General features: G+C 65.3%; 2 protein-coding genes across 2 annotated transcripts; one reads left to right on the top strand and one right to left on the bottom strand.

The window, feature by feature from the left end:
* Positions 1 to 3,829: 3,829 nt before the first annotated feature.
* Positions 3,830 to 22,068, top strand: ADGRA2 (adhesion G protein-coupled receptor A2). The gene is made up of 19 exons (XM_031506757.3): positions 3,830 to 4,066; positions 10,875 to 10,946; positions 13,721 to 13,792; positions 13,898 to 13,969; positions 14,120 to 14,191; positions 14,298 to 14,461; positions 14,529 to 14,742; positions 15,019 to 15,183; positions 15,949 to 16,150; positions 16,235 to 16,384; positions 16,507 to 16,668; positions 16,798 to 17,007; positions 17,075 to 17,276; positions 17,470 to 17,678; positions 17,812 to 17,939; positions 18,354 to 18,477; positions 18,573 to 18,718; positions 18,857 to 18,946; positions 19,196 to 22,068. The coding sequence occupies exons 1-19, from the start codon at positions 3,846 to 3,848 to the stop codon at positions 20,394 to 20,396; spliced, it is 3,876 nt and encodes a 1,291-aa protein (XP_031362617.2). The 5' UTR covers positions 3,830 to 3,845; the 3' UTR covers positions 20,397 to 22,068.
* Positions 22,069 to 22,213: 145 nt separating this feature from the next.
* BRF2 (BRF2 general transcription factor IIIB subunit) lies at positions 22,214 to 25,759 on the bottom strand. The gene is made up of 4 exons (XM_021535846.3): positions 25,590 to 25,759; positions 24,970 to 25,029; positions 24,439 to 24,760; positions 22,214 to 23,430 (listed from the first exon to the last, which is right to left on the bottom strand). Exons 1-4 carry the CDS (start codon positions 25,741 to 25,743, stop codon positions 22,431 to 22,433), a joined length of 1,536 nt encoding a protein of 511 aa, XP_021391521.1. The 5' UTR covers positions 25,744 to 25,759; the 3' UTR covers positions 22,214 to 22,430.
* Between the last annotated feature and the right edge of the window lie 29 nt (positions 25,760 to 25,788).

Raw genomic sequence — 25,788 nt, 5'->3', positions numbered from 1 at the left:
ACCTTGCCCAGGTGCAGAGCCCCGGCCCGTGTGCCCACCTTGCCCCGGTGCAGAGCCCCGGCCCTACCCCGTGTGCCCACCTTGCCCAGGTGCAGAGCCCCGGGTTGGTCCCGAGTGCCCACCTTGCCCAGGTGCAGAGCCCCGGCCCTACCCCGTGTGCCCACCTTGCCCAGGTGCAGAGCCCCGGCCCGAGTGCCCACCTTGCCTAGGTGCAGAGCCCCGGCCCGTGTGCCCACCTTGCCCTGGTGCAGAGCCCCGGCCCCGAGTGCCCACCTTGCCCAGGTGCAGAGCCCCGGCCCGTGTGCCCACCTTGCCCAGGTGCAGAGCCCCGGCCCCGTGTGCCCACCTTGCCCAGGTGCAGAGCCGGGGCTGGGGGGCTCCCTGTGGCACCGCAGCGCGGCTCGGCGGCCCCGGGGATGCGCTCTGCCCAGGACACCTCTCGGGGCTCCCTCCGGACTGCCCACCTGGCCATCGGGGAGCAGCCTGGGTGCAGGGACAGCCCGAGCTGGGCGGTGGCAAGGCTCTGGAGAGGAGCGGGGATCTTCGAGAGCTTCTGCTCCTTGCTCTGCAGCTGCTTCTCCCATCCGTGGAGCTTCCCGCTGACTTTTCTCCTCGTGCTCGGAAGTTTCCCCCTTCCCACACGTCTGCGCCTCCCCAGGGCCGGAGCAGAGGGCGCTGCCCGAGGGCACCTCCCGGGGCACCCGGCTGGAGCCCGAGGCGGCTGTGCGGGAACGCGGCGTCGGTGGCACCGGACACCAGTGCGGGGCTGCGGGCGCAGACCACCCGCCCGCTCCCTCGGCAGGGCTCCCCGGCAGGTGGGAGCTGCTGGCCACTGGAGCGCGGCCAGCGGGCCGCGGATGAAAGGCTCCGGCCTCCGAAAGGGCCGCGCGGAGCCTCGGCCCCCGCCCCCGGCCGGGTTTGCGTCCCTGCGAGCCGCGGCCGCGCTGGGAGCGCAGCTCGGGCTCCGCGCCTCGCCCTGGCCCGGGTGGGGTTTGCCTTGGAGGACTCCGCCGCCCTCCTGACTTCCAGCGGCCGCTGGTGCGGGCGTTGTCCCCTCTGGAGCGAAGGCACGGCCCCAGGATTCCCAGGGATCCCCTGGGGTCACCCTTTTCCCACATGTCCCTTGGATGGGGGCTGGACCAGGCTGACCCCCCAGAGCCTCAGCACTTCACGTGCTCTGTGGTGAGAAACTTCCTGGGGGCTGGAGCACGCCCGTGGGCAGACTCGGCTGATTCCAAGGAGGAGAAACCCGCTGGTGATGCTGGACACGGTGATTGCCGCTGCTCCTTCTCCGGCTCCTGGGAAATGAGTCCTCCCCACCCCCGGGGAGGCACCAGGGCCCAAGCAGCAGCGGTCAGGAGCTGGGGTCAGCTCCTGCTGCTCCTGGGTGCTGCGGGCAGGTGGGAGCCGGGACACCAGAGCAGCTCGGATCCCCCTGCAGCCCTTCAAAGTGGGAAGCGTGTTTATTTCTGGGATATCGGCTTTCCGGCAGGAAGGACGGCCGCTGCCAAGGTTTTTATTGGATCCCAGTGAAAGGAACTGAGAGAGTCTCGTGCTTGTTGTCTTTCCCTGTGCCTGCACTTAAGGAGGTTTTTTACCTTGGAGTGGGAGGGAGGGACGCAGGGATTTGGCATCCAGCACTGTGGCGATGGAGTTTCAAACGGCTTGCCTTGTCTCCTGGGCCGGAGGCATCAGGAGGGGTCAGGGCTGGAAAGGCAGCGAGAGGGGCTTGGAAGCAGTTGAAAGAACCCGAACTCTCAGGCTCAAAGCATGTGGAAAGTGTTGCTTGAGCTCCTCTCCTCCAGCGGGGCTGGGGCAGGGTATTCCACACATCGCAGTTTGGACAAGGTTCTCACTGTTCTTGGAAGGAGTTTAGAGTCTGAAATGCTGAAGAGCAGGCACAGAGGTTTGATTGCTTCAGAGTGCCATGGATGCAATTCCACTGCTGGTACTGGAGCTCCTGGAGATGCAGATTTTTTCATTTCAGGGTCATCCAGTGAAAGGAGGTGGCTGGCCCGGTACCCTGAGGTGTTTTGGGGTGTCCCTGTGCGGTGCTGTGCTGGGCGGGCTCTGAGGGCCCGACACAAGGAGTCTCTCTCCCTTGTGGGAATGCCCAGGGAGAGCAGCAGGCTCCAGCCTGGAGGCTCGTGCCCCCATAGGAGGGAGGGAAGCCCACTCCTGCTCTGTGCAGTGCTGGAAGGGGGGTCCCCACTCGCCGTGGGGCCTCGGGAGGTCTCCCTGCTGGGCTGATGCTCACAGGATCCGTGCTGGACACGAGCAGCTTCCTGCTCATCTTCCAGCTTCAGCTGCAGGACCTGGGACCAGCACAGAATCAAGGAATGTTTTGAGTTGCAGGAGACCCACAAGGATTGTTGGGCCCAGCTCTTGGTCGTGCATGGGACAACCCCAGGACAATCCCACCCTGTCCCTGAGACCCTCTCCAGAGGCTCCATGAGCTGGGGGTGTCCTGTGCCAGGACTCGCTCCTGGGACAGTGTCATTCCATGGTGCAGGACAGACCCGGGCAGGGAAAATTCTGCTCAGTGGAAAAAAACGGGAAGGAAAAAAAAAAAAAAAAAAAAAAAGAAAAAGAAAAAAAAAAAAAGACGGAAATACGTGGGACACCTCATTGTCTCTTTCACCAGCAGGATGATGCTGGTCTCCAGGGCTCTGGGCCCCACAGCTGATCCCAGTGCCAAGGTGGGAGGTGTGTGGGGTGGGACTGGCCACGGAAGAGCCCTCGGGGCCACAGCCCTTGTCTCTGCCTGGGTGCCCGGGCCGGGAGCTCTGCGGGCTCCGGGCTCTTGTGCTCCCGACCGAGAGCACGCGTGGGAGCAGCCCGGGGTGGGAGCTGAGCAGTTCTCCGCTCCCCGGCGCCCGCTGCCATGGCGGGCTGTATTTATTTGGAGAGAGGAGTAAATTTCTCTTCCCCTCCAGGAGCTGATGGTCCTGGAGAGAAACCGCATTCCCAGCGTCGTCTTGTCGTCCTTCCATGACCCTTTTCCTCCGCTCCCTGGCACGGGGTCCTGCAGACTTCATTGCCGGCTTTTGATCCCTTTTGATTCGAGCCGTGGCCTCGGAGAAGCCGAGCCCCGGGCGGCCGAGAGGGCTGGAGCCAGGCGAGAGGCAGCGGGGACGCGGGAGGGGGGAGCGGGAAGAAAAATATTGAACTTAGTGAGAAAAGCAGTGAAGCAAAGAGGAGAGCCGAGGGGGACGAGTGTTAACTGCAGAGCGGAGGCTGGGAGGGGACAGAGCAGCGTGACCACGGAGTGAACTGAGAGAGTTTGGGCCGGGAGCTCCTCCAGGCGTGGGGTCCCGGTGTCTCGCAGGCTGTGGAACCCCAGAGAACTCCCCCAAAAAAATCACACAAAGATCTGCCGGGCCCACGTGTGTGTCAGCACCCTCGACACGGCGCCCTGTGCTTGTCACAGCGGGAATGTCGCAGCGAGGCACCGCAGGGTGGCCACACGGACCGCGTGGGCTCTGACCCGCGCAGGCTCCAGCTCGGCCCCGCGGTGGGATCAGCCGGAGCCCTCCGGGCCTGGCGTGGGACCCGGGGACCGTCGCTCTCGGTCCTGCGGGACGCCACGGGGCTCGGGCTCCTGCCCGCGGGAGTCCCGCTCTGCTCCGTGCGGTTTCCCCCGCTCCTCCGGGCCGGTGCCGTCGGGGGGGCCGAGCCGCTGCCCTCGGCGGGGCCGGGGCGGGCCGGGGCGGGCCGGGGGAGGCGCCAGGGCCGGCGGCGGAGCGCGGCGAGCGGGGGAGGCGGCGCCGCCGGAGCCGCCCCGGGGAGCGGGGCGGCGGCGGGCGCGGAGCCGGAGCCCGTAGCCGTGGCCCGGGGCCGGGGCCATGCGGCGGGCGGCGGCGCTGGTGCTGCTGGCGGCGGCGCTGAGCGGCCCCGGGGCCGGTGCGCGGAGCTGCCCCGCGCTCAGCCTGGGCTGCAAGTGCGCGGCCGAGCGGGCCAAGGCGGGCGGCGGCCCCGGCGCGCCCCGGCGGAGGGTGGTCTGCAGCGGCGGGGGGCTCCCCGCGCCGCCCGAGCCGCGCCTGCTGCCCGAGGGCACCGTCACGCTGTGAGTACCGCGAGCGGCAGCGTCCCGGGCATCGCACCCGGCCCCGGGCATCTCCTCGCGGGCATCTCCCTCCGGCCCGGCATCGCCCCGGGGCGCCCTGAGCGGGACGAGAGCCCACGCGTGGGTCGCGCCGAGCCCTCTCCGTGCTGGAGCCGCGCGGCGGGAGCCCCCGCATCGCCCGGTGCCGGGCAGATCTCCGGGACTCGGGAACCGGGGGCGCGGGGCTGGGCGTGCAGCCCCGCGGGCTCCGGAGCGCAGGGAAGTGACTTTTTCCTCTCAGTAAGCGACTCTGCACCCGCGAAAGCGTCGCTCGGTGCTGCGCAGCGTGGTTTAAATCGCGTTCAAGGGGTGTCGTGGCTCCGGGCTGCCGGGGGGACCCCGCTGTCCCCACGGCGTCGCGGCAGAGCGGGGCTGGTGTGGACGTGAGGTGGAAATCCAGGAAACGGGCTCCTTCTCCTGCTTCCCTCCGCAGCGTTTCTGCGTGCTGGCGAACATGTTTTTGTTTGAAAGTGACTGCTGTCCCTGGAAATATTTACTGAGAGGCCATCAGGAGCGGTTAATGGGTTTGGCGTTTGTGCAGAGGTTCTAGCGCTGCTGCTCGATCTGTAAAGCCTCCTCTTCCTCGCGGCCCCCGTGCCGGGGCTTGGGGTTCAGCTGGAGCTGGCAGCCGTGTGCTGCTCGCTGCAGGGTTTATTTATAACTCCAGAGGAGATGTTTGAGTTAAAATCTGGATTGGAGGCTGGGCTGGCAGCTCTGCAGCTGCGGGGAGCGTGGCTTTCCCCCGGAGCGTTGTCCCGGCTGTGCTGCCAGCCCGGCTCCCACCTTGCCCTCCTGCCTGGGGTGGCTGGGACGCTGCAGAGCTTGGGCTTGCGGCTGCCTCGTCCTGTCTGCTCTCCCATGCCCGAGCCCCTGGGCCGTGTTGCCATTGCCCTGGTTTCTCGGGTGCTGCTTGCTGCTTTGGGGCGATGGTGGCAGCGAAGGTGACCCCACTGGCACCGCTGTCCCCGTGTGCAGCGTGGCCATGAACACACCGGTGCTGCGGGATGGTGCCACGAGCAGGGCCTGAGTGCAGCGGCCACACCAAAAGCACAAATTGTCCCAGAGCAGCAGCACTGTTGGGTGTCTTGGGCTTCCCTCGGTGGGGGACACTGGGGGGCCTCAGGCAGGTGACAGCTGGGCTCTCCATCACACTTGTGAGCTTTGCTCTTCATGTCTTTCCTCTTGCGGCTGTTCCTGATGTGTCAGCCCTCGCAAGCACTCATGGGGACGTTCGGTCCTTTGTCAGTTTGTGTTTGGGAAAAGGATCCCATCCCACCTCCCAGGCCTGCTCCAGTGCCCGCCCCAGCTGCTCCCAGCGAGGCAGGGGGTTGTGCTGCCTGTGCTGGGGGCTCCCTTGGAGGGGCCAGGATGACCGTGCAGAAGCATTAGGGCATTACACGATCCCACTAAAACGTGACATGAAACCTACAGGCGTAGGCAGAAACCTACAAATATGCGGTGACCCTGGCTCTGCTCTCGTGCAGTAAACATGATTTATTCCAAACCCTTTCCAGATGGAACAATCAAAACCAGAGGCTCCGACTTTGGGAGCGTCTCCTGGAGCCACTGGGGTGCAGGCAGGGAGTGGAGGGGCCCAGGCATGTGGCAAGGGCTGCACGTGCCTTGGGGACATCCTGCTGGGACAGCCAAATCTTGAATTCTGTGGATCAGCTGGGTGTGAGCAGGGTCCTACACCCCCGGGGTGCCAGACCCCGTCTGTCCTTAGGGTGCCAGGTCCCCTCTGTCCCTAGGGTGCCAGACCCAGTCTGTCCCCAGGGTGCCAGGTCCCCTCTGTCCCCAGGGTGCTCGGCGCTGCTGTTGCCCCTGCTGCAGGAAATGTGTTTGGGGCAGTGACACTTCAAAGCAGAGCCGTGTTCCAGCGCTCATCCGGCCCAGCCTGGAACCAGGAGTGCTGGAGTGCTCAGCACGGGGGAGGCTGTTCCCAGCAGCCCCAGGCGGGAGGGACCCTGGCCCGGCCGCGGGTCCGGCTGCCCAGGCTGGGGCCGGCCGGGCGGCCAGAGAAGCTTCAGGAGCTCTGTCCAGTGGCTGCAGGAGGTCTGTCACCCCGTGCGTCCCTCATCCCGCCTCCCATTTGGCTTTTCCCACACTCTCGCTGTATTTATCTTTAATTATCAGCCTGCACTGAGGAATCCTGTGCTGCAGCTGCTGCACATTTACCCCCCGCGCCTGAGAAAGCGCGCTGGCATCGCCCAGGGCGGGCAGGGCAGGGATGGGGGACCAAGGACAAGGGGTGGGGGCTGCCTGTGGCCCCAGGGACCTGCCCTGCAGCCTCCGCTGGGCTCGGCACGGCCCCAGTGTCCAGGGGACGGGCTGGTGGCTGCCGGGGAGTGTCGGCAGAGCAGAGCTGCGGCTGCTCTCCCCTCGCCCCCTCGCAGGGATCTCCAGGGAAGGCTGTGGGTCTGGGGACGGGGGTGATGCCCACACATCCCCTACAGCCCCAGCAGAGGTTTCTCGGCGAGTGCTCTCCAGCACCCACCCCAGTTTATGGCCACTCCTGTGCCCAGCCCCCTCTGGGAAGGAAGGAGAGGTGCCAGCCTCGGCGCGTTGTGCTGTCACCCCGCTCTGATCCCTGGCCCCAAAGGGGTCACCTGGCTGCGCTGGCAGGGCTGGCACCAGCACAGCCTGGGGCACGGTGTGCCCCCAGCCCCACATCCTGCTCCGGTTAGGACCAGGGGATTTGGCACCTCTCGGGCCCGGCCGTCCCTCCAGCGTGGCTGAGAGGTGCCGGGGTGCTGCAGACAGGGATTAACGAGGCTGTAATCCCCCCAGCTGACCCCTGTGCTAATCGCCCCATGGAAAAAGCGCCACATCCCTAACGAGGGCTGGAGAGGCTGGGCCAGCCCCGCTGTCACACGGGCGGGAGCCCAAACCTCTTCCAGATGTGGAATCCCAGCACAGGCCTCATTTATGTGCACAGCTTGATTGCACTGAAATTACAGATTGTCTGCAGGGAATAGAGGGCTTTGACTTATGACCAATTTCCAGTTCTACTTGAACTCCCTGCTCCAAGGCTGCTCTATCCTGGGCCCTGCAGATGGTTTCTTTCTCAAGCCTTCCTCAGCTTTTTATTTGTTGTTCATTGGGCTGCAGCTCCATCAGGTTTGGGTTTTCCAGGGCTGTAGGTCGTGGTGCTGCCCGGTGTGCCGGAGCATCCCGGCCCAGGCTGGCTCGGGAGGCTTCGCCCTCTCTCCAGGGTTTATTTTTCCTGTGCTAACAAAAGCCGAGGGTTGGAACAATAATTTTCACCATCCAAAATAGCCCAGCGTGACGTGAGGCTGAGGAAACGCCCGGGCACAGCACAGGGAGGGGAAGAGCCCCCGAGCACCCAAACAAAGCAGGGAGGGGGGGATCCCACAAGATGTGGGGTCCCCTCTGGCATGCAGGGTTTCTTCTGGGAGCTGTGGGGTCCTTGCTGGAGTGTGGGCTCCCCCCAGGGATGTTGTGAGCCCCTCTGGGATGCTGCAGAGTCCCCCTGGGATTCCGTGGGGTCCCTCTAGGTTGCTGCGTGCCCCCCTCCGTGATCCTGCCGCCCCCAGAGCCTTTCTCATTGCCAGAGCCTTCAGCACCTCTCAGCAGCCCGGGGCCCCTCTTTTCCCTTCCCGAAATCCCTGTGCAGAGCAGCGAGCCGTGCTCGGGGCGCAGCCTGCGCCGTATCTGCTCCCGGCATATGCTTTGAATTAATGCACTTGGAGAGCAGAGCGGGCCGGTCCCCGCCCCCAGCGCGGCCCCCCAGGAACGCCGCTGCCTCCCCGGCCCGGCCTGGGGAGCCACCGTCTCCCCGCGTCCTTTTTTGGTCGGGTCCAGAGGAAGTTTATTGTTTCAGCAGCCCAGTTTCTGGAGCTGTTATTTATCCAAGTGGATTCCAGCACGCTTGAAAAAACAAGCTTGTTTTTTTCACTTTTGGCTCCTCTTTTTGAGATGAAAAAAGAGGAGGAGAAGAAGAAGGGATCTGTATCTCTCTGCCGGCAGCCTCGAGGGCTCCAAGCCCCCCAAGCCCTGGCGCGGGGGGGTTGGAGCACGGATGCTGCACCCCTTCCAGGCTGGATCCCCGGGATGGGAGGATGCTCCCTGGGGCTCCCCCGCCATCCCCCCCACGCATCCCCCATCGTTTCCGTTTGACTCCGTGCTCCAGTCCTTAATCCCCGCATTGTCCAGAGGGACTTTTCCAGCCGCCGCTCAATTAGGCGATTATTGTCCCCGTGGCGGGGCTGTCCCGGCAGGAGCCCCCCGCCCGCGGGGCCGGAGGGTCCCCGGGCACCGGGCAGGCTGAAGGAGCCGCTCCCGAAGGAGGCGGGAGGGCTCTGGAGAGCACCGAGACCTGGGGGTGAGACCCCAGCCCTCCCTCCCGCGCTGGGCTGGGGCTGCTCCTGCCGGGCTGAGGGGTCCCAGCCTGAGCTGGGAGAAGAGCAACAGCCCCAAAGGCCACGGCTCTGTTTCCATGGCCTGCCGAGCCTGCAGCTGGGTGGGATGGGAGGGCACCGGGCCGCCTCTGCACCCCCAGACCTCGGGGAGCGTGTGGGAAACCATTGCGAGCCCCGCCCGGATCTCGCAGGCCAGCGACAGCAGCTTGGCCCCGGTGAGCCGGGGGTTACAGCCCTGCAGCCCCTTCCCCTCCCCAGTCCCTCCTCCCGGGGTCTCTCGGGGTTTGAAAGGCAGTGGGGGGCTCTGGGTCTGTCCCCACAGCTGGGCCTGCAGCGTGGCCCAGGGGCTGCTGGCCCAGGCCCCCGTGGGCTGGGTTGGGGTGGCCTCGTGGGCTCACTGATCCCTTTGTATTTTGGGGGTTCTCAGCTAATACCCTGCAAGGGAACAGTGCCAAGGACCCACACATGGCTCTGCTGCCTGTGGACATGTGGGAATGGAAAGTGCCATGGAGCCTGATGAGAACTTCCTGGCGAAAAAAAAACCCAAAAAATCCCTAAAAAACCCAAACAGAAAACAATTTGGAACATAATCTCCATGAAACTAGAGAAAACAAAACAAGCCCGTGTTGGAGGATGTGGGTTGGAACTGGGGAGTGTGACCCAGATGGCTTCTGTGGGACAAGGAAGAAAAGAGCCAGGATCCCTACCCAGGAAAAGTTCTACTGGGGGGAAAATTTTGGGCAAACTGTCACTGTCAGCACAGCCTTTTTGTGCCAATCCCTCCTTTTAGTCAAGGATCTCTTCTCCTTGAGAAAGGGCGGACCTGGGCAGCTCCTGCAGGGTGCCCTGAGGCGTGCGGGGGTCTCGGCCTTTTCCTGGAGGGGCTCCGGGGGTGGCTTTGCCCCGGCTAGGGCGGCAGGTCCCAGGTGCAGCCGATGGTGCTGCTGGAAGTCAGGAGCTCTGAGGGCAGGAGCTGCGGTGTTGTGGCAGAGGTGCAGAGTCCCGGGGGTCCCAGCGAGCCTCCCCGGGGCTCGGCCGCGGCTGCATGCCCCGGCGCAGCCCGTGCCTTCGGTTGTGAAATCTGCCGCTGGGATGAAAACCTCCTGGAGCCCTCGGGGACAGCTCGGCCTTGAGCAGCAGCCCGCACCGATGCCGTGGCGGGGAACTGGGGCGCGCTACGGGCTGCCGGGGCTGTGCCAGGAGCGATGGGAACATCCCTGGAAGCTGTCCCCTGCTCTGGGAAGGGTCCCGGGCTGAGCTGCGGCGAGCCGAGCCCCGGCAAAGAGTGCTCCCGGCGGGGAGGAGAGGGCCAGGCACGGCCCCGGCCGCGGCAGCTCCGCCGCCGGCGTGTGGAAGCAATTTGCAGCCGTCGGGGCCGCCGGACGTTTCCGCTCCCCGCCGCCGGGTCCAGGGCCCCGCGGACGCGCCGGTGCCCGGTGGCGGCTCCTCATTAGCACAGGATGCGGGGGCCGCGCTGCCAGACCGCGGCCCTTCCCTCCCGCCCAGCCTGCGGGGGGCTGCGGGTCCCGGTCCCGGTCCTGCCCGAGCCGAGCGCGGCGCGGCGCGGCGGGGCCGGACGCGGCACAGAGCGGCCATTCAGCCCGGCCGCCGGGCCCGCCCGTGTGTAAACAGCCCCGGCCCGGCCCTCAATGAGCCCTTTCTGCAGCGGCTCCCCCGGCCAGGCCTCCAGGCTGCCCGCCCGGCCCGGCTGCCGCCGGCCCCCGCTCCGTCTCCGGGTCGCTTTGCCGGCGCTGGCGTCGCCCGTGCCCGCCCGGGAGTTCCGGGGCGGCAACGCTGGTCCCCGAGAGCGGGGTCTGGCTCTGCTAATTACACTAACGAGCTTTAATAAGCTCCCGGCTGAATCGCCGGGTGCTGGTGCCCTCCGTCCACTCCCGTCACCCCGCAAGGGGCCCTTTGGTCACCAAAGCTGTTTGTTTTGGGGTTAAATCTCACTGCTGGGACGCCACAACGACCATCAGGAGCTGGGGGGCCCCTTCCGGCTGCAGGTCCTTGGGATGCCCCCATGGTGCTGGGGTGGGAGTCACCTCTGGCACAAGGAACTCCTCACCCCAAGAGCCACCACAGGGATCCCCTGGCAGCCAGCCCGTGTGCTCCATGGCATGAGGACCACACCGAGCATCCCTGCGCGGCTCCTGCATCCCCACAGGGCCATTGCATTCCCTGTTCCCGCCTGTCCATGCAAGCCTGGCCCTGGAGGGAACAGCTCCGTGGCCACCACCGCAGGGGCACAGCCGGGGCCGTGGCTGCTTGTGGGGGTCTGTCTGCCTGTCCTCCCTCCCCACCAGCTCCTGGGCCACCAGGGCACGGCTGGGGCCTGTGGCAGGTGGGGTAACAGGGCTGCTGCTCTCCCTCTGCTCTTCCCACAGGCTGCTGAGCAACAACAAGATCACGGTGCTGGAGAACGGCTCCTTCTTCGGGCTGCAGGCTCTGGAGAAGCTGTGAGTGGGGCTCAGGCAGAAGGGTGGGGGGCAGTGGAGTGCAGGCTGGGCTTCCAGGGTGGCTGGTAGCACCATCACTCGCGTTCTGCCCCTGATGTGCTGCAGCAGGAGCAGCACTGCAGCGCAGAATTTGCCACTGGCACCCCCGGGCATCCCGGGGACCCCGGGAGCTGCAGTGGGGCGGGAGGCGCCGGGGGGGCCCCTCCGTGAGGGCCGGTATGAAAAGAGACATTGTCCCCCCGAACAAAGTCAACTTTCTTATCTCTCCATGAAAGGCATCTCTATGGAGAGAGCTGCGAGGAGGGGAGATTTATGGCCCCCATATGGGTTTGATCTGTAGGTATGCAGGCGCGGGGACCGGCACTGAGGGTGTTTTGTTCCCGCCGCGGCCCTGCGAGGGTCTCGCGCATTCCTGCGCTCTGCGGGCTCCCGTGGAAACCCCCACGGGATGTTTTTTGGGGTGAGTGAAAAGCACTCACCTTGGGGAGAGCATCCCACGTAGCAGAGCCCTCCCCAGCGGGGGTCAGGGTGTGGGGTCACCTCCTGCTCCGGGCACTGCGGCCTCGAGGGCGGGAGGGATGGTGGGACACGGGAAGGAGCAGCCGGGGGACACCAGGGGAGGAGCGCGGCTCTGCGTGCCTGAAGGTCGCCCTATCCTGGGAGAGCAGCTGCCCCGGGTCACCTCCTGCTCACCACGGGGTCAGGGGGCCTGGGGCGGGTGGGCAGCGCTCCCCCAGCCCGGCCGGCCGCTTCGCCTGATTGCCCTCGACAGGAGGCAGAATTGTTTTCATCGGGTGGCTCTGGCGCAGACGTGCCCCATGGAGAGCCCGTGCTGCACGGCGGGGACACCGCGGGGGCTGCGGGGCCCCTCGCGACCCAGCCGGGGCTGGCAAGGCCCCCGCACCCACCGTGGGTGCTTTGGGGTCCCAGCGCAGGGGGGAGAGCCCATTCCCTGGGTGTCAGGGGTGCCCCCACGGACCACCTCCCCCTGGCTTGGCATCTGCAGTGATTTGTAGCGGAGTAATGAGATTAATGAGTCTGAGCGGGGACGGTATGCGGCGGCGGCTCATTAGCAGAGCTCCGCTTGGGAACGGCCCTGGGGGGATGTGAGGGGGCTCGGTGGGTGACAGCAGGGACAGGGATGGACTCTGTCCGTCCGTCCGTCTGTCTGCTGGGCTGCAGTGGGCGCACAGGGAGTTGTGGGCTCACCGCGGCCTGCTCGGGGCAGTGAATCAGGATGGCTCAGGTCCTTGGGGCCAGGGTTTGCTGCAGTGGGGGTCTCTGTGCCCTCGTGGTGATTGGGGTCCCCATGCACATGTGCTGCTGGGGTGTCCCCGCGCACACGTGGCACTGAGCCACCGCTGGCTCTCGTGCCACTGGCTGGGGGAGGAGGGGGCTCGGCACCGCAGGAAATGCAAAGGCAAAGGCGCAGAGCAGGGAAAAGAGGAGCCTTATCGGAAATCAGCAGCAGCAGCCCCGGCCCGCGGGAGGAAGTGCCTGAGTGAGGAAGGCTGCCGCTGGCCGAGCGCCAGGCTGGCTGCAAACCCCTGGGGCCCAGCACGGTCCCCGGCCGGTCCCATCCCTGGCCGGGGGTCCCTGCAGCACCCAGACCCCCCAGACCTGAGCCAGGGGCCGCAGGTTTTGTCGCTGGATGTGTTTTGGCTGGCAGGGTGTGCCGGGGGTGCTCTGGGGGTGGGAGTCCCTGGGAAACCCAGCCGGACGGGGGGCTGGCAGCGGCGGTCGCCCTGGGCACGAGCCAGGGGTGTGCAGGACGGGTGTTCGTGCCAAGGGGCTCCTGCTGGTGCAGGCGGCGGTGCAGGTGAGCGGAGCTGTTCCTTCAGCACCAGCGCTCACCTGTGCACACCTGCCCGCGCTCCTGGCTGCCCTGCCGCTGCCGGGCCGTGCGTCCGTCCGCCAGCGGCGCCGGGAGCGGCGGGCGCGCTGGGCAGGGCTGCTCCATCAGCCCGGAGGGCCGGGATGACGCCGGCTGCCTTTCCTCCAACCGAGGGGCCCCTCTCGTCTCGCCGGCGGGACCCCCCCCTCGCCTCCCGGCTCTGCTGAAGGGGTCGCAGCGCTGCCCATCCCGGCCACCGGCTCGTGGCCCTCCAGCGGGGCTGTGGCTCACGGAGCGTCCCCAGGGCTGCAGGCAGAGCAGCGGGAGACCCAGCGACGAGCCCTGCGGGGACTGCTATAAATAAACACGGATCCGTATGGATCCCATTTCCTCTCCCGGACAGCGCCGGTGCTCAGCAGAAGCTGCCGCGGGTCCCAGGGGCTGCCCAGAGTGGCCGATGCCACCAGTGCTCCTCATCCTGCCGGCAGCTGCCCCGCGAGTATGTGCCAGGCGAGCCCCGCATTAGATGTGTGCCCGCAATCAAGCTAATTGCTCAAAGGAGCTGTCCGGGGCCGTGCTCTTATCGCACACACAGGAGATAACCCGCCGGGATACGGCTGCTCGGAAGCAATGCGGGGCCGGTGCCAGCAGCCAGTGCCAGCCAGGGGACACTCGATGCCCCGCAGGGCACCCAGGGTGTGCCCAGGGGCTGGCATCCCCCCGGGGGCGGCGGATGCGCCTTCCCTGCATCCCTCGGAGAGATAACCAGAGAGAAATGGGATGGCAAACTGCTCATGAGGCCCCCGCAGGGGGTGGGCAGTGCCTGGGGGGCCAAGGAAGGGGATGGGGGTGGGGGTAGGAGGGGTGTGCTCTTGCCCCCGGTGCCTGGAGATGGGGCTCCCCGCAGCACACCCCCAGAGCTGTGCCTGTCTCCCCGCAGGGACCTGAAGAACAACCTGATCAGCACAGTCCAGCCAGGCGCCTTCCTCGGCCTCCCCGAGCTGAAGCGGCTGTAAGTGCCGGTGCAGCCCCTCGGATGCCCCGGGGCTGGCCTGGGGACAACCACGGGGACAGCGGGGCATCCCCAGCCCTGATGGCCCCTCCACTCACCTCGCAGGGACCTCTCCAACAACCGCATCGGCTGCCTGAGTGCCAGCGTCTTCCAGGGCCTCCCCAACCTCCTCCGACTGTAAGTGGCTCCCTGAGGACACCCTGGCCAGCCCTGTCCCCGTCTCCTGAGAGCGAGGGGGTGTGCAGACACATCATGGGGCCTGGGAGTGTCCCCTCTCCCAGCAGCTCCCTGGCCACCTCCATGCCATCTTTCTCTCCTGTCCCGCAGGAACATGTCCGGAAACATCTTCTCCAGCCTCCCGCCCGGTGTTTTTGACGAGCTCCCCTCCCTGAAAGTCGTGTGAGTTGGTGCCCTGGGATTTCAGTGCCCGGGGGGGCCCTGCCGAGGGTCTCAGGGCCGGCGGGCGCCCAGCCCTGCGGGTGCCCCGTGACACCATCCCTTGCAGGGACTTTGGCACCGAGTACCTGACGTGCGACTGCAACCTGCGCTGGGTGCTGCGCTGGGCCCGCGAGCGGCCGGCGCAGATCTCGGAGCGGACGGCCTGCGCCTTCCCGCGGCAGCTGCGTGGCGCGGCCCTGCGAGCGGCGCGGGACGGGCAGCTCCGCTGCGGTGAGCCGGGGCCGGGGCGGGGGCGGCGGCGGCGGCGGCGGCGCGGGCTCACCTGTGTCCCCCGCAGCGGGAGCCCCGGAGCTGCACACCCACCACCTCATCCCGTCGCTGCGCCAGGTGGTTTTCCAGGGCGACCGGCTGCCCTTCCAGTGCACGGCCACGTACCTGGACAACAGCACCCAGATCCGGTGGTTCCACAACCGCGAGCCCGTGCAGGAGGATGAGCAGACGGGCGTCATCGTGGAGGAGAGTCTCATCCATGACTGCACCTTCATCACCAGGTCAGGGATGGGGCCGGGATGGGAATGGGGATGGGATCGGGACTGGGATGGAGACGGAATTGGGATTGAAATGGGGGGAGAGAGATAGGGATGGTATGGGGATGGGGATGACCACTCGTGGCCATAGGACTCACACGTGTGTAGGTACCAAGTGCCGTGGGTGGGCTGCCGAGTGTGGGCACCTTTGGTGCTTCATGGCCTGCATCCCCTGTCCCCGGGCTTGGGGGGTCGCTGCGAGGTAGCCCCGCCGTGCCAGCCCCTCTCCTGTGCCCGCAGCGAGCTCATCCTCTCCAACATCCACGTCTCCGCCAACGGCGAGTGGGAATGCGCCGTCTCCACCTCCCAGGGCAACGTCAGCAAGAAGGTGGAGATTGTGGTGCTGGAGACCTCTGCATCCTACTGCCCTGCCGAGCGGGTCACCAACAACCGCGGGGACTTCAGGTGGGGGCCGCGGCGGCGCAGGTGCCGGGCAGGGGGGACACACGTGGCCGGTGCCACACGGAGAGCGAGCGGTGCGTGCGGGGCCTGTGCTCGCCGCAGGTGACCGCGCGTCTGGTAGCGATTAACGGCACGGCTTTTGAAGGGCTTCCCGTGCCGGCGGTGCAGCCTGGCTCCAGCAGCAGAGGTGTTGGAATTTCTCTGGCATGAGACGAAAGGCTCCGGGCGCCTGCCGTAACCCCGGCGGGGCCCTTACGGAATATAAATTACCGGCACAGTCAATGTGGCTTAAATTAGCGGTGCCCCCCCCACTGCCCGCTGCTTCCCCCCGTGCAGCCGGAGCTGAGCGGGATACGGGGCTGGAGAGGGTGGGGGCTTTTGGGGGAGCTCCACGGCACCTCCCCAGAGCCCAGGGACAACAGCAGCTTTTGGGGGAGCTCCATGCCAGCCTCCCCAGAGCACAGGGGCAGCAGCAGCTTTTGGGGGAGCTCCATGCCAGCCTCCCCAGAGCCCAGGGCTGGCAGCAGCTTTTGGGGGAGCTCCATGCCAGCCTCCCCAGAGCCCAGGGATAACAGCAGCTTTTGGGGGAGCTCCATGCCAGCCTCCCCAGAGCCCAGGGACAACAGCAGCTTTTGGGGGAGCTCCATGCCAGCCTCCCCAGAGCACAGGGGAAGCAGCGGCTTGCAGAGGGGGCTGCGGCGCCTGTGGCAGAGCTGCACAGGGGGGTCACTGTGCTGCCCATGGGTCACTGTGCACGGGTGCCCGCAGGTGGCCCCGCACCCTGGCAGGGATCACGGCCTACCAGCCCTGCCTGCAGCACCCGTTCGCCGCGGGGCCGGCGGGCGTGGGCTCGGTGGGCGAGAAGCAGGCGTGGCGGCGCTGTGACCGCACCGGGCGCTGGGAGGACGGCGACTACTCCCACTGCCTCTACACCAACGACATCACCCGCGTGCTCTACACCTTCGTGCTGGTGAGTGGGGGCCCGGGAGCTCGGCTGGGCTGAAGGGGGCCCAGTAGGTGACCATGGCCTTGCTGTGGCCGTGCCGCCCTGCAGATGCCCATCAATGCCTCCAACGCCCTGACCCTGGCTCACCAGCTCCGCGTCTACACGGCCGAGGCAGCCAACTTCTCGGACATGGTTGATGTCCTCTACGTGGCTCAGATGATAGAGAAGTTTATCGGCTACGTGGACCAGATCAAGCAGGTAATGAGGTGTCCCCTGCCTGCCCCAGTGCAGCCTGGTGTTTTTGGGGCAGAAAAGCATGAATTGGGGTGTTTCCTCGGGGGATGGTGGTAGCTCTTTGCAGAGCTGCTTGCTGTCCCCAGCTGACAGACGTGATCGTGGAGATGGCCAGCAACATCATGCTGGTGGACGACCACATCCTGTGGATGTCTCAGAAGGAGGAGAAGGCCTGCACCAGCATCGTGCGCTCCCTGGAGAGGATCGCGGCCCACACGCTGGGCAGCAACTCCCAGCACATGGCAGTGGTGAGGAGGAGCACGGGCTGGGGCTGGATTCGGGGAGGAGGGTTGGGTGGGCTGCTGGGTGGGGTCTGTGGCCATGCCAGGAGGATCTGTGCCCGTGCCAGGGCTGATGATCCCCCGCGGTGCTGGCAGATCTCTCGCAACATCGCCTTCGAGGCGTACGTGGTGAAGCCCGAGAGCTACGTGGGGCTGAGCTGTGTGGCGTTCCAGCGGTGGGATGGGGGCCCCGCAGGACGGCCCCCCCCGGCCGAGCGGGGCGCCGAGCCCACGCCCGAGCAGCAGCTCCGGCTGCGCTGCACCACGGGGCGGCCCAACATCTCCCTGACCAGCTTCCACATCAAGGTACGGGAGCGCCGGGGGGCGGGGGGCTGGCCTCGGCCCCCGCTCACCAGTGACCGTGCGCCCGCAGAACAGCATCGCCCTGGCCTCCATCCAGCTGCCGCCCAGCCTGTTCGCCAGCCCCGCCCCGGCCACGCCGGGGGCCGACTGCAAGCTCCAGCTGCTGGTCTTCCGTAATGGGAAACTCTTCTGCAGCACCGGGAACTCCTCCCGCCTCGCCGACGATGGCAAACGCCGCAGCGTGGCCACCCCAGTCATCTACGCCGGGACCTGTAAGGGCAGCGTGGTGGGGTGCTTGGGGTGGAGCTCTCTGGGGCATTGTGCTGGCGCTCCTGCTGCACAGAGCCGTCCCTGGGCTCATCATGGGGAGATGGCAGGGTGCCTAAGGGATGTGCCCAGCCCCTCTGGGGATGCCGGTGGAGCGGTATCACTTGTCCTGCTGACCCGGTTTCTCTGTGGCTGCAGATGGCTGCGGAGTGGGGAACCTGTCAGAGCCGGTGGCTGTGTCCCTGCGGCACCCCGGGGAGGGCACGGACCCCGTGGCTGCCTACTGGAACTTCGAGGTGCTGGGGGGCATGGGGGGCTGGAGTGCCGAGGGGTGCCAGCTGGCCGCCCGCGAGCCCAACGTCACCTCCCTGCACTGCCGGCACCTCAGCAACGTGGCCGTGCTCATGGTAGGTGTGGGGCGAGCAGCAGGGCGGGGGCGTTGCCGGGGTGGGGAGCGTGGGGGCTGCAGGAGCTGGTGGGGTGGGCCAGGGGCACAGGGACGCTGCTGTGGGGTCTGACCGGCTGTGCTGTGCTCTGCAGGAGCTCAGTGGGTTCCCCAGCGAGGCGCAAGGCGCTGTGGAGGTGCTGCACCCGGCCATGTACACCTGCACGGCCGTGCTACTGCTCTGCCTCTTCACCACCATCATCACCTACATCGTCCACCACGGGTGAGGGAGCATCCAGCGCTGTGCTGCTGCTCTGGGGCTGGGCTGGGCTGGGCTGGGCTGGGCTGGGCTGGGCTGGGTGTCTCTGTAGGCAGCGGGAGGAGCTCCCCAGGTGCCAAGGGCCAGACAAAGGTGGATGGGCATGGTGGCTCAGTGAGGTGGCCCTTAGGACAGGGACTCTCAGGAGAGTGAGGGAGCACATTCTCAGAAGTGTGCTGCCTGGCGGGAGGCCCTGGGTCCTGGTCCTTTGCCTGTGTGCAGGAAGGACCTGGCTGTACATCTCCTCCAGCCACGCTCCGTGGCCAGGGACGGGCTGTTGGTGCCGCCCCCGGGGGCAGGATTTGTGCCAAAGGCAGCCGTGGCTCTCTCGGGCCGGGCAGGAGCTCACAGGTGCCCGCTGTGCTCTTCCTCCTGCAGCACCATCCTCATCCCGCGGGAGGGCTGGCACATGCTGCTTAACCTCTGCTTCCACATCGCCATGACGGCCGCCGTCTTCGCGGGAGGCATCACCCTCACCGGCTACCGGGCCGTGTGCCAGGCCGTGGGTACCGGGCAGTGCCCAGCACCGCGGGGTGCTGCAGGACGGGCACCGGGGCGCTGCAGCATCCCCTCCCCAACCGCGGCCTCCTCCCGCAGGTCGGCATCATCTTGCACTACTCGTCGCTCTCCACGCTGCTCTGGATGGCGGTGAAAGCCCGAGTGCTCTACAAGGAGCTGACCTGGAAGGCGCCACAGCAGCCGGACAGGGACACGTCCCAGGCAGCCCCCAGACCCATGCTGCGGTACGGACCCCCCTTCCCCCCGCCCCGGCCCCGCGGGGCACCTCCGGGGGCTGGGGCGGGACTTGCTCCCCTGGACAAGCCCAGCCCGTGCTCTCCCGCAGGCTCCGGGTGTGCGGTGATGCTTTTCCTCCCCTGCAGGTTCTACCTGATCGCCGGCGGGATCCCCCTCATCATCTGTGGGGTCACAGCAGCTGTCAACATCCAAAACTACCACGACAACAACCCCTAGTAAGTGTCCTTGCTCGACCCTTCCTCCCACGTGGGTGGCCTCCCTCTGCTGGGGCAGGGGAACTGGTGGCACTGGGAATCTGGAGAAGTTTGGGAAAAGGTCGGTGAATTTTTTCCTGAGAGTTATCCATATACTGGGAAAAAAATCGTCCAGGCAGCCGGCACAGCTCCACAGAGCCCTGCCATCAGGGCAGGGGTGCGGAGCAGCTCCACGCCGCGGCCCCTCAGAGCCCCTCTCCTCCCGCACAGCTGCTGGCTGGTGTGGCGGCCCAGCCTGGGCGCTTTCTACGTCCCCGTGGCTTTCATCCTGCTCGTCACCTGGATTTATTTTCTCTGCGCCGGGCTCAGCCTCCAGTGCCGCCCCTCGCACCAGAAAGACATCCCGGAGCCGCTGGAGCCGGCGCCGCGGCTGGGCGGCACCAGTGACCTCCTGACGGACTCCGGGTCCATCTCGGTGACGCTGAACTCGGGGCCGCCCTGCCCCGAGGGGGACGGTGTCTACTCTCTGCGGGTGCAGTTCTGGGCGCTGGTGGCCACCCACGCGCTGTACGTGGCCCTGTGGACGTTCGGCGCCACGGCCGTGTCCCAGCGCTGGTACCTGAACATCGTCTTCAGCTGCCTCTACGGCGTCACCGCCGTGGCGCTGGGGCTCTTCATCTTCGTCCACCACTGCCTGCGGCGCCGGGACGTGCTCAGCTCCTGGTTCTCCTGCTGCCCGTCGTACCGGAACGCGCTGCCCATGCAGGCCTACGTGCACCCGGGGCTGGGGCCGGAGGACGGCTCGCAGGTCTTCATCGGCTGCGAGCCAGAGGCCGCTCGCTCCGGCGCCTCCTCCTCCTCCTCGCCCAGCAGCGCCGGCTCTGCCGGGGGCCGCTGCAAGCTCACCAACCTGCAGGTAGCCCAGAGCCAGGCGGAATCCCGCCCGGCGCCCTGCCCGCAGCCGGACGCTGCCGACGGGAAGCCCGTCAGGCACACCAGCAACCTCCACGGCCGCAGGAGCCACCGGGGCAGAACTAAGCCGTGCCGGGACGGGAAGCACCACCGCTTGAAAATGCTGCGGGGCCCCTCGGAGCAGCCGTCCAGCGAGAGCGGGAGCCTCCACAACAGCCACTCCGAGAGCTACCCCAGCGGCAGGACCAGCCCGGCCAGCGGCGGCCGCGCGGGGCCGCGGCTGCCGCAGGACGGGGACGCGGTCCCCAGCCCCTCGGAGGGCAGCGACGGCGGGCGGCGGGTGCCCGACTTCGCCGAGGCTCGCCGGAGGAGCGGCAGCCGGGACAACCTGCGGCCGGGCGGCAGCGCCGAGAGGGAGGCGAAGCGCCGCTCCTACCCCCTCAACGTGGGCAGCCACAACGGCGGCCTCAAGGGCAGCAAGTACGACATCAACCTGGCCAGCGCCGACAGCGTGGCCGGCATGAAGACCGGCCTCTGGAAGAGCGAAACCACCGTGTGAAGGTGGGGAAGGACCGACGGCCGCAGCGTTTTCCTGCGGGAGCCGCGGCCGGAGCTGCTCGGGGCACGGCGGGGCAGCGCTGCGGCGGTCACCTCTGCACTAGCAGGGATGGGCGGCACGGCCGGGGGCTCCGGTCCCCCCGGGCACAGCACGATCCCGGGCCCACCCATGCCCCCGAGGAGGCTTCGATCTTCCCGCCGCGGTGCCGGCGGCTCCAAGCAGTCCTCGCCCGCCAGCGGCCGGAATTGCAGCCGTGCTTTAATCACTCCTGCATGTCACTTGAGATTGATCCTAAATGCTATTTTATATTCTACAGAGGAAATGTCTATTTTTCAAAGCTATATTATTGAATGTATATATGTATAGACAGAGCCGTAGGTGCCGCGAGGGCCCCGCTCCCGCCGCTGGGCCGGGGCCCGCTCGTGCCACGACTGCAATATTCCCGCCGAGGGACCGCTCCAAGTGCCCTTCACGTCCAGGCACCGCAGCCCAGCCTGGGCACGCTGCTTCTGGAGAGCAGCTGCTCCCTCTGCAGTGTTCCTGGCTGTGCCAGCCCTGGGGGCGGCGCGGTGCCAAAGCCATAGTGCAAAGCCAAGCACAAGGTAAGAGGAGCCTCAGCTCCACGGTGAGGTGATTGTCTGCACTGCTTTAATGCCAGACACTAAAATAAGGGCCAGAAAAGGCTCCAGACAATAAAACCACAGCCAGAAAATGCTCCCAGGCCCTCAGAGGCTGAAGCCATGCAATGGGGTGGGCTGGCAGACATGTGCTGCTGCCAGGACTGACCCTCTGTGCAAAGCACCAAAGAATCAGGATGTGGGAGAGGCCCAGAGCAGCTCTGTGTCCTCAATCCAGGCTCCAGGCTCAGAAAATACCTAGGTTTGCTATTAAGAAGGCAGAGACCATTCTCGGGAGCAGGGACCATTCCTGGGAATGCAAGAGAATGATGCCAAGGAATTAGGGACCTTCCTCAGACCGTCAAAGGGCTGGGACCTAGATAAGCACTTATTGTTCTCATTGAAAAACAAATTTCCCCTTTTCCCCAGCACACAGGTAAAACAGCCAGGCTGCAGAGAGGCTGCAGCACAGCAGAGAAGGAAGGTGAGAGCCTGGTGCCTCCCCTGCCCTTTCCAGCCTCCCCTGCCTCAGTTTTCCCCGCCTGCAAATGAGTTAAATAACGTAGCTACCTCCGAGGGGTCGTGGGGCTGGCAGGGCCACAAGCCAGGGGAGGAAAAAGCACTTAGTGGGGATTGGTGTCACCTGAGATCCACTCACCCCACGGGGCTGGGGAACCCCTGGGCTTAACCTGCCACTCCCTGCCTGCCTCGGCTTCTCTGCCCAGTTACATGTTTAAATATTTCACTTTCCCTGGTATTTAACACAGCTTAAGCCCTTACTGCAGCTCCTGCAGCCTCCCCAGCCCAGCTGATGCCCCGTGGTTCTATTGCTTGCTGCATTGTGACAGTATTAGAGAAAAAGCTTTGTATTCTTAATTACACTTTGTCTGTTTACAAGCGAGTGACATATCAACAGAGCTTCCTGCAATATCCAGGGGGAGGGAAATAATGCCAAAGAAATGCCTTTTAAGGGGTCTTTTTGCATTTTTATATGAATAGAATGTTTCTAGCAGATATGTTTTGTTTAATATATTAAAGATATACCAATCTGCCAAGATTTACTGTGATTTATCTCAGACTTCACGTTCAAGTACAGGCTGGCCTGCATTATTTTGACCCTTACAAAGAAGTGGCCTGCAGTGTTTTGACCCTCACAAATTCATTCTGATGAAGAATGAGAAGTCCAAGGTGAGGCTGCCATGGAAAACTTGGCACCTGCACTTTTATTTACTTATAACAGAAACATAACATGACCTGAAGAAGTCACTCCACAAAAAGCCCATTTTGGTCCAGCACATTAAGGAGGACCCAGCCCAGCCTCATTCCCAGAGTGACTGTCCCTGCAGCACAACCACCCCGTCCCTGGTGGCCTTCACACTTCTGGTCCCAAAACCGTCCCTCCGGGCCAGGGCCACCTTCAGGGCCAGGCCTTGGCCTTCCTGAAGGCACGGATCTCCTCGGGGCTCCGCAGGTACTGCTCGATCTCGCTGTCCGAGATGGGCTCGTCGCCCGTGAGGGCCACGGCCGGAGCGCTCGCAGCTGCCGGCCGCGGCCTCTTCCTGGGCCGCAGGAGGCAGGGAGGGAGCAGGGGCCTCAGGCTGCCCCCACGCTGCTGCTTCCCTGCTGAGGAACAGCCCTGCTGCTGTGCCACCGCAGGAGAGCTGGGGGGGCCCTGCCCTGGGCAGCCCTGGCCTGGGGAGTCCTTATTCACAGAGTCCTTATCCAGGGAGCCCTGGCTCACAGAGTCCTGCCCTGGGCAGCCCTGGCTCACAGAGTCCTTATCCAGGGAGTCCTGGCTCACAGAGTCCTGCCCTGGGGAGTCCTTATTCAGGGAGTCCTTATCTGGGGAGCCTGGGCTCACAGAGTCCTTGCCCGAGCACCTCTGGCTCCCAGAGTCTTGGCCTGGGCAGCCCTGGCCTGGGGAGTCCTGGCTCAGAGAGTCTTTATCCAGGGAGCCCTGGCTCCCAGAGCCCTGGCCCGGGGCCGTGTCCTGCTGGCCCTGCCCGTCCTGCTGGCTGAAGGCGCGTTTCAGCAGGAAGAGCCGGTGCTGCAGCAGGTCCCCGATGTGCTTCACCACCGTTCTCTTGTCCAAGCAGAAGGCACGCAGCCAGGAGAGCTGGGAGGCCATTCCCAGCAGGATGTCCAGCAGCTCGGCCAGCCGGAGGTGGGCCGGGGGGGGCAGGTCCACCCCTGCCAGGCGGCAGAACCGCGCCAAGGGGCAGCGCAGGCGCGGGCCGGGCCGCAGCGACTGCCAGGCCAGGAAGGCCGCGGCCGTCACCAGGGGCACGGGGTGCCGGCCGGTCACCAGCCACGTCTCGCTGGCCAGCTCCACGATGGCCAAGGTGCGGGCCAGCAGCTGCTCCTTGTCCTCCAGGAAGGGCGCGGGGACGCTGGCCGTGGGCTGCACCAGCCGGAAGCTGCGGGGGCGAAGGGGCTGTGCTCAGGGGTGTGGGATTTTTTAAATCAGAGGGGTTTGGGAGTGTTGTAAAAGGCAGGCTTTAGAGACAGCAGGATGGTGATTAGAGCTAAGCAGTAGCTATAAGATTTGTCAGCAGAACAATTATACAAGAAGTAGAAAGAAAGGATAAATAGAGCAATGGTCTGTGTATTAACACTTGGGTAGAATAACTCTAAGTTGTAGAAAAGTATCTCTGGTGAGATATTAAGAAGTTTTAAGCTTAATAATGGAGCTCTGTGCATTGTATCTTAAGGCTTATAAGTAAGTATTGTATTTGAAACCAGGAAGCATTATTTTAACCAAAGGTACGTGTGTTTATGGTGGTTAGGTAAAACTACTGTCATTATGTTTTTGTTTTGTGTGATTGGTCAAAAAGCTTTTAAAGCAAATTGTAATATTAAGTTCTTAGTCTGCTGCCTAGGATGTGAGCTGCTGGCACCTTCCCATTGCCATAATCATGTAATGAGATTGATGCTGGGAAATAAACAGCTCGAGATGTGTTCCACAGCAGTCCCGTCCCGTTGGTGATTTGTGCACAGCCCCCAGCCAGCGATAAGGGGGAGCCTCGGGGACAAACACACCCTGCTCCTGCCCTGGCTGCCACTCCTGGACACCAGGAGCAGTTTTTTATGGGAAGGGTTCTCTGGGGGAAGGGGTGGAGTCCCCATCCCTGGAGGTGGCACTCCGTGCTCTGGGCTGGGTGACAAGGTGGGCACCGGGCACGGGCTGGACTCAACAGCTTCAGAGATTCTTTCCAGCCCCAGAGATCCTGGATCCCATGATCCATGGTGCCCCCGAGCCCCCTCTGCCCTCTCCACACTGAGAATCACAGCCCAGGTGTGACATGGAGGGACAAAAGCCAGCCCAGCCTGAGCACACACCTGTGCCACAGCTCAGCCCTGCCCACGGCCACACCCCAGCCCCTCCATCCAGCCAGGCTAAACAAGGGCCCCAAAGCCCCTCTCACCTGTTCAGGTGCGTTGTCACCAGGTCTGCCAGGCTCAGGGCGGGCACCGAGAGCCCCAGCTCCCGCTGCAGGCTCAGGAAGACGCTGGCAAACAGCTCCTGCCGGGCGTAGAGCAGGGAGCACACGGTGCCCATGGTCAGGGGCCAGCGGTGCTGGCGGCACGCCACGAACACGCAGCAGCCTCCCAGCAGCTCCTTCTTCTCCAGGCTGACCAGGTGGAAGGCGGGGAGCTGCAGAGCCCTCTGGAAGTAGGACACGGCCATTTCCTCGAATACAGCCGGCAGCTGCAGCACCTTGCAGAGGTCCTGGACCCTCCGGATCCCTGCGGGGTCACACTCGGAGTGAGGAAGTCCAGCAGACAACACTCACCCAGCCCGAACTAAAGCCCCTCCCAGGCCCTCAGGGCAGGCAGCACCAAGTGCCCTCCCCCGGCTCAGCTCCAGGGGTTTGGGGCACTTTTTCACCACTAGAACCAGGTGAAACAACTGGAGCGGCAGGCAGAGAGGAGGGGGGGTCAGGAGCTGCTCTCACCTCGCTGCAGGCAGCGGCTCAGCTGCTCCTTCTGGCCAGTGCTCTGGGAATAGGCGACCTCTGGAAAACAGGGGTGGATCAGTCAGTCCTGAGGGGAATCCAGGCACAGAGACATGGATCTGGGGCCAGCAGATGCCCACAGAACCGGACTGCAACGACCAGAACTGTCTGAGGGCGCTGAGTTAGAGCAGCACAGGTAAAAGCGAGCTCTTGGATCTCCTCTGAGCTGGGAATTCCCTCCAGACAGAGCCAGGCAACGGCCTCGGGGCTGCCCCGCTGCCTTTAAAGCTCTTCTAAGAGATTTCAATGGGATTCTAATAATCTCTTTTGACAATAAGAGATCCTCCAGTTTAAATTCAAAGCTCATCACCGGCTCCAAGCCAGACCCTGTCCGGGAAGTGCTGCGGGTGTGCCCCGGGCTGGAAAACCCCGCTGGTGCTGGGGGATGGAGGGAGCGGGAGCGGCCGGCCTGAGCCGCGAGTGCCCGGCACGGCCCCTCCGAACACAGCTCGGGGAGCGCTTCGCTTCTCGCACCGGCTCGGAAAGGCCCAAACGAGCCGCGGACCGTCGGTCCTGCACCCCCACCCCGAGCGCGGACGCTCCCGGGTCCGGTGCCGCACCCCGCAGATGCTCCTCGTCGGTGTAGGTGGTGGTGAGGAGCCCCTCGGACAGGACGCAGCCGCAGGAGGCGCAGACCAGCTGCTGCTGCGCGTAGTGCGCGTCCTCCACCAGCGACGCCGACCCGCACTCGGGGCACCGGCCCCGCGCCGCCATCGCCGCCGCCGCGCTGGGGGAGCGCTGGGGCGGGCGCACCGCCAA

The sequence above is a fragment of the Lonchura striata genome, chromosome 22 (genome assembly GCF_050655825.1).
Source record: "Lonchura striata isolate lonStrDom1 chromosome 22, ASM5065582v1, whole genome shotgun sequence".
Classification (NCBI taxonomy): Eukaryota; Metazoa; Chordata; class Aves; order Passeriformes; family Estrildidae; genus Lonchura; species Lonchura striata.
Note: the sequence above shows the minus strand (reverse complement) of the source record. Positions and strands in the feature narration are given on the sequence as shown.

Excerpts from the sequence above, each read along its gene's own strand:
- ADGRA2 (XM_031506757.3), top strand. The coding sequence starts at position 3,846 with ATGCGGCGGGCGGCGGCGCTGGTGCTGCTGGCGGCGGCGCTGAGCGGC. Across the intron at positions 4,067-10,874 it reads CCCGAGGGCACCGTCACGCT|GCTGCTGAGCAACAACAAGA; the intron begins GTGAGTACCGCG and ends CTCTTCCCACAG. Across the intron at positions 16,385-16,506 it reads ACGTGGACCAGATCAAGCAG|CTGACAGACGTGATCGTGGA; the intron begins GTAATGAGGTGT and ends TGCTGTCCCCAG.
- BRF2 (XM_021535846.3), bottom strand. The coding sequence starts at position 25,743 with ATGGCGGCGCGGGGCCGGTGCCCCGAGTGCGGGTCGGCGTCGCTGGTG. Across the intron at positions 25,030-25,589 it reads CGACGAGGAGCATCTGCGGG|AGGTCGCCTATTCCCAGAGC; the intron begins GTGCGGCACCGG and ends CCTGTTTTCCAG. Across the intron at positions 23,431-24,438 it reads GTGACAACGCACCTGAACAG|CTTCCGGCTGGTGCAGCCCA; the intron begins GTGAGAGGGGCT and ends TCGCCCCCGCAG.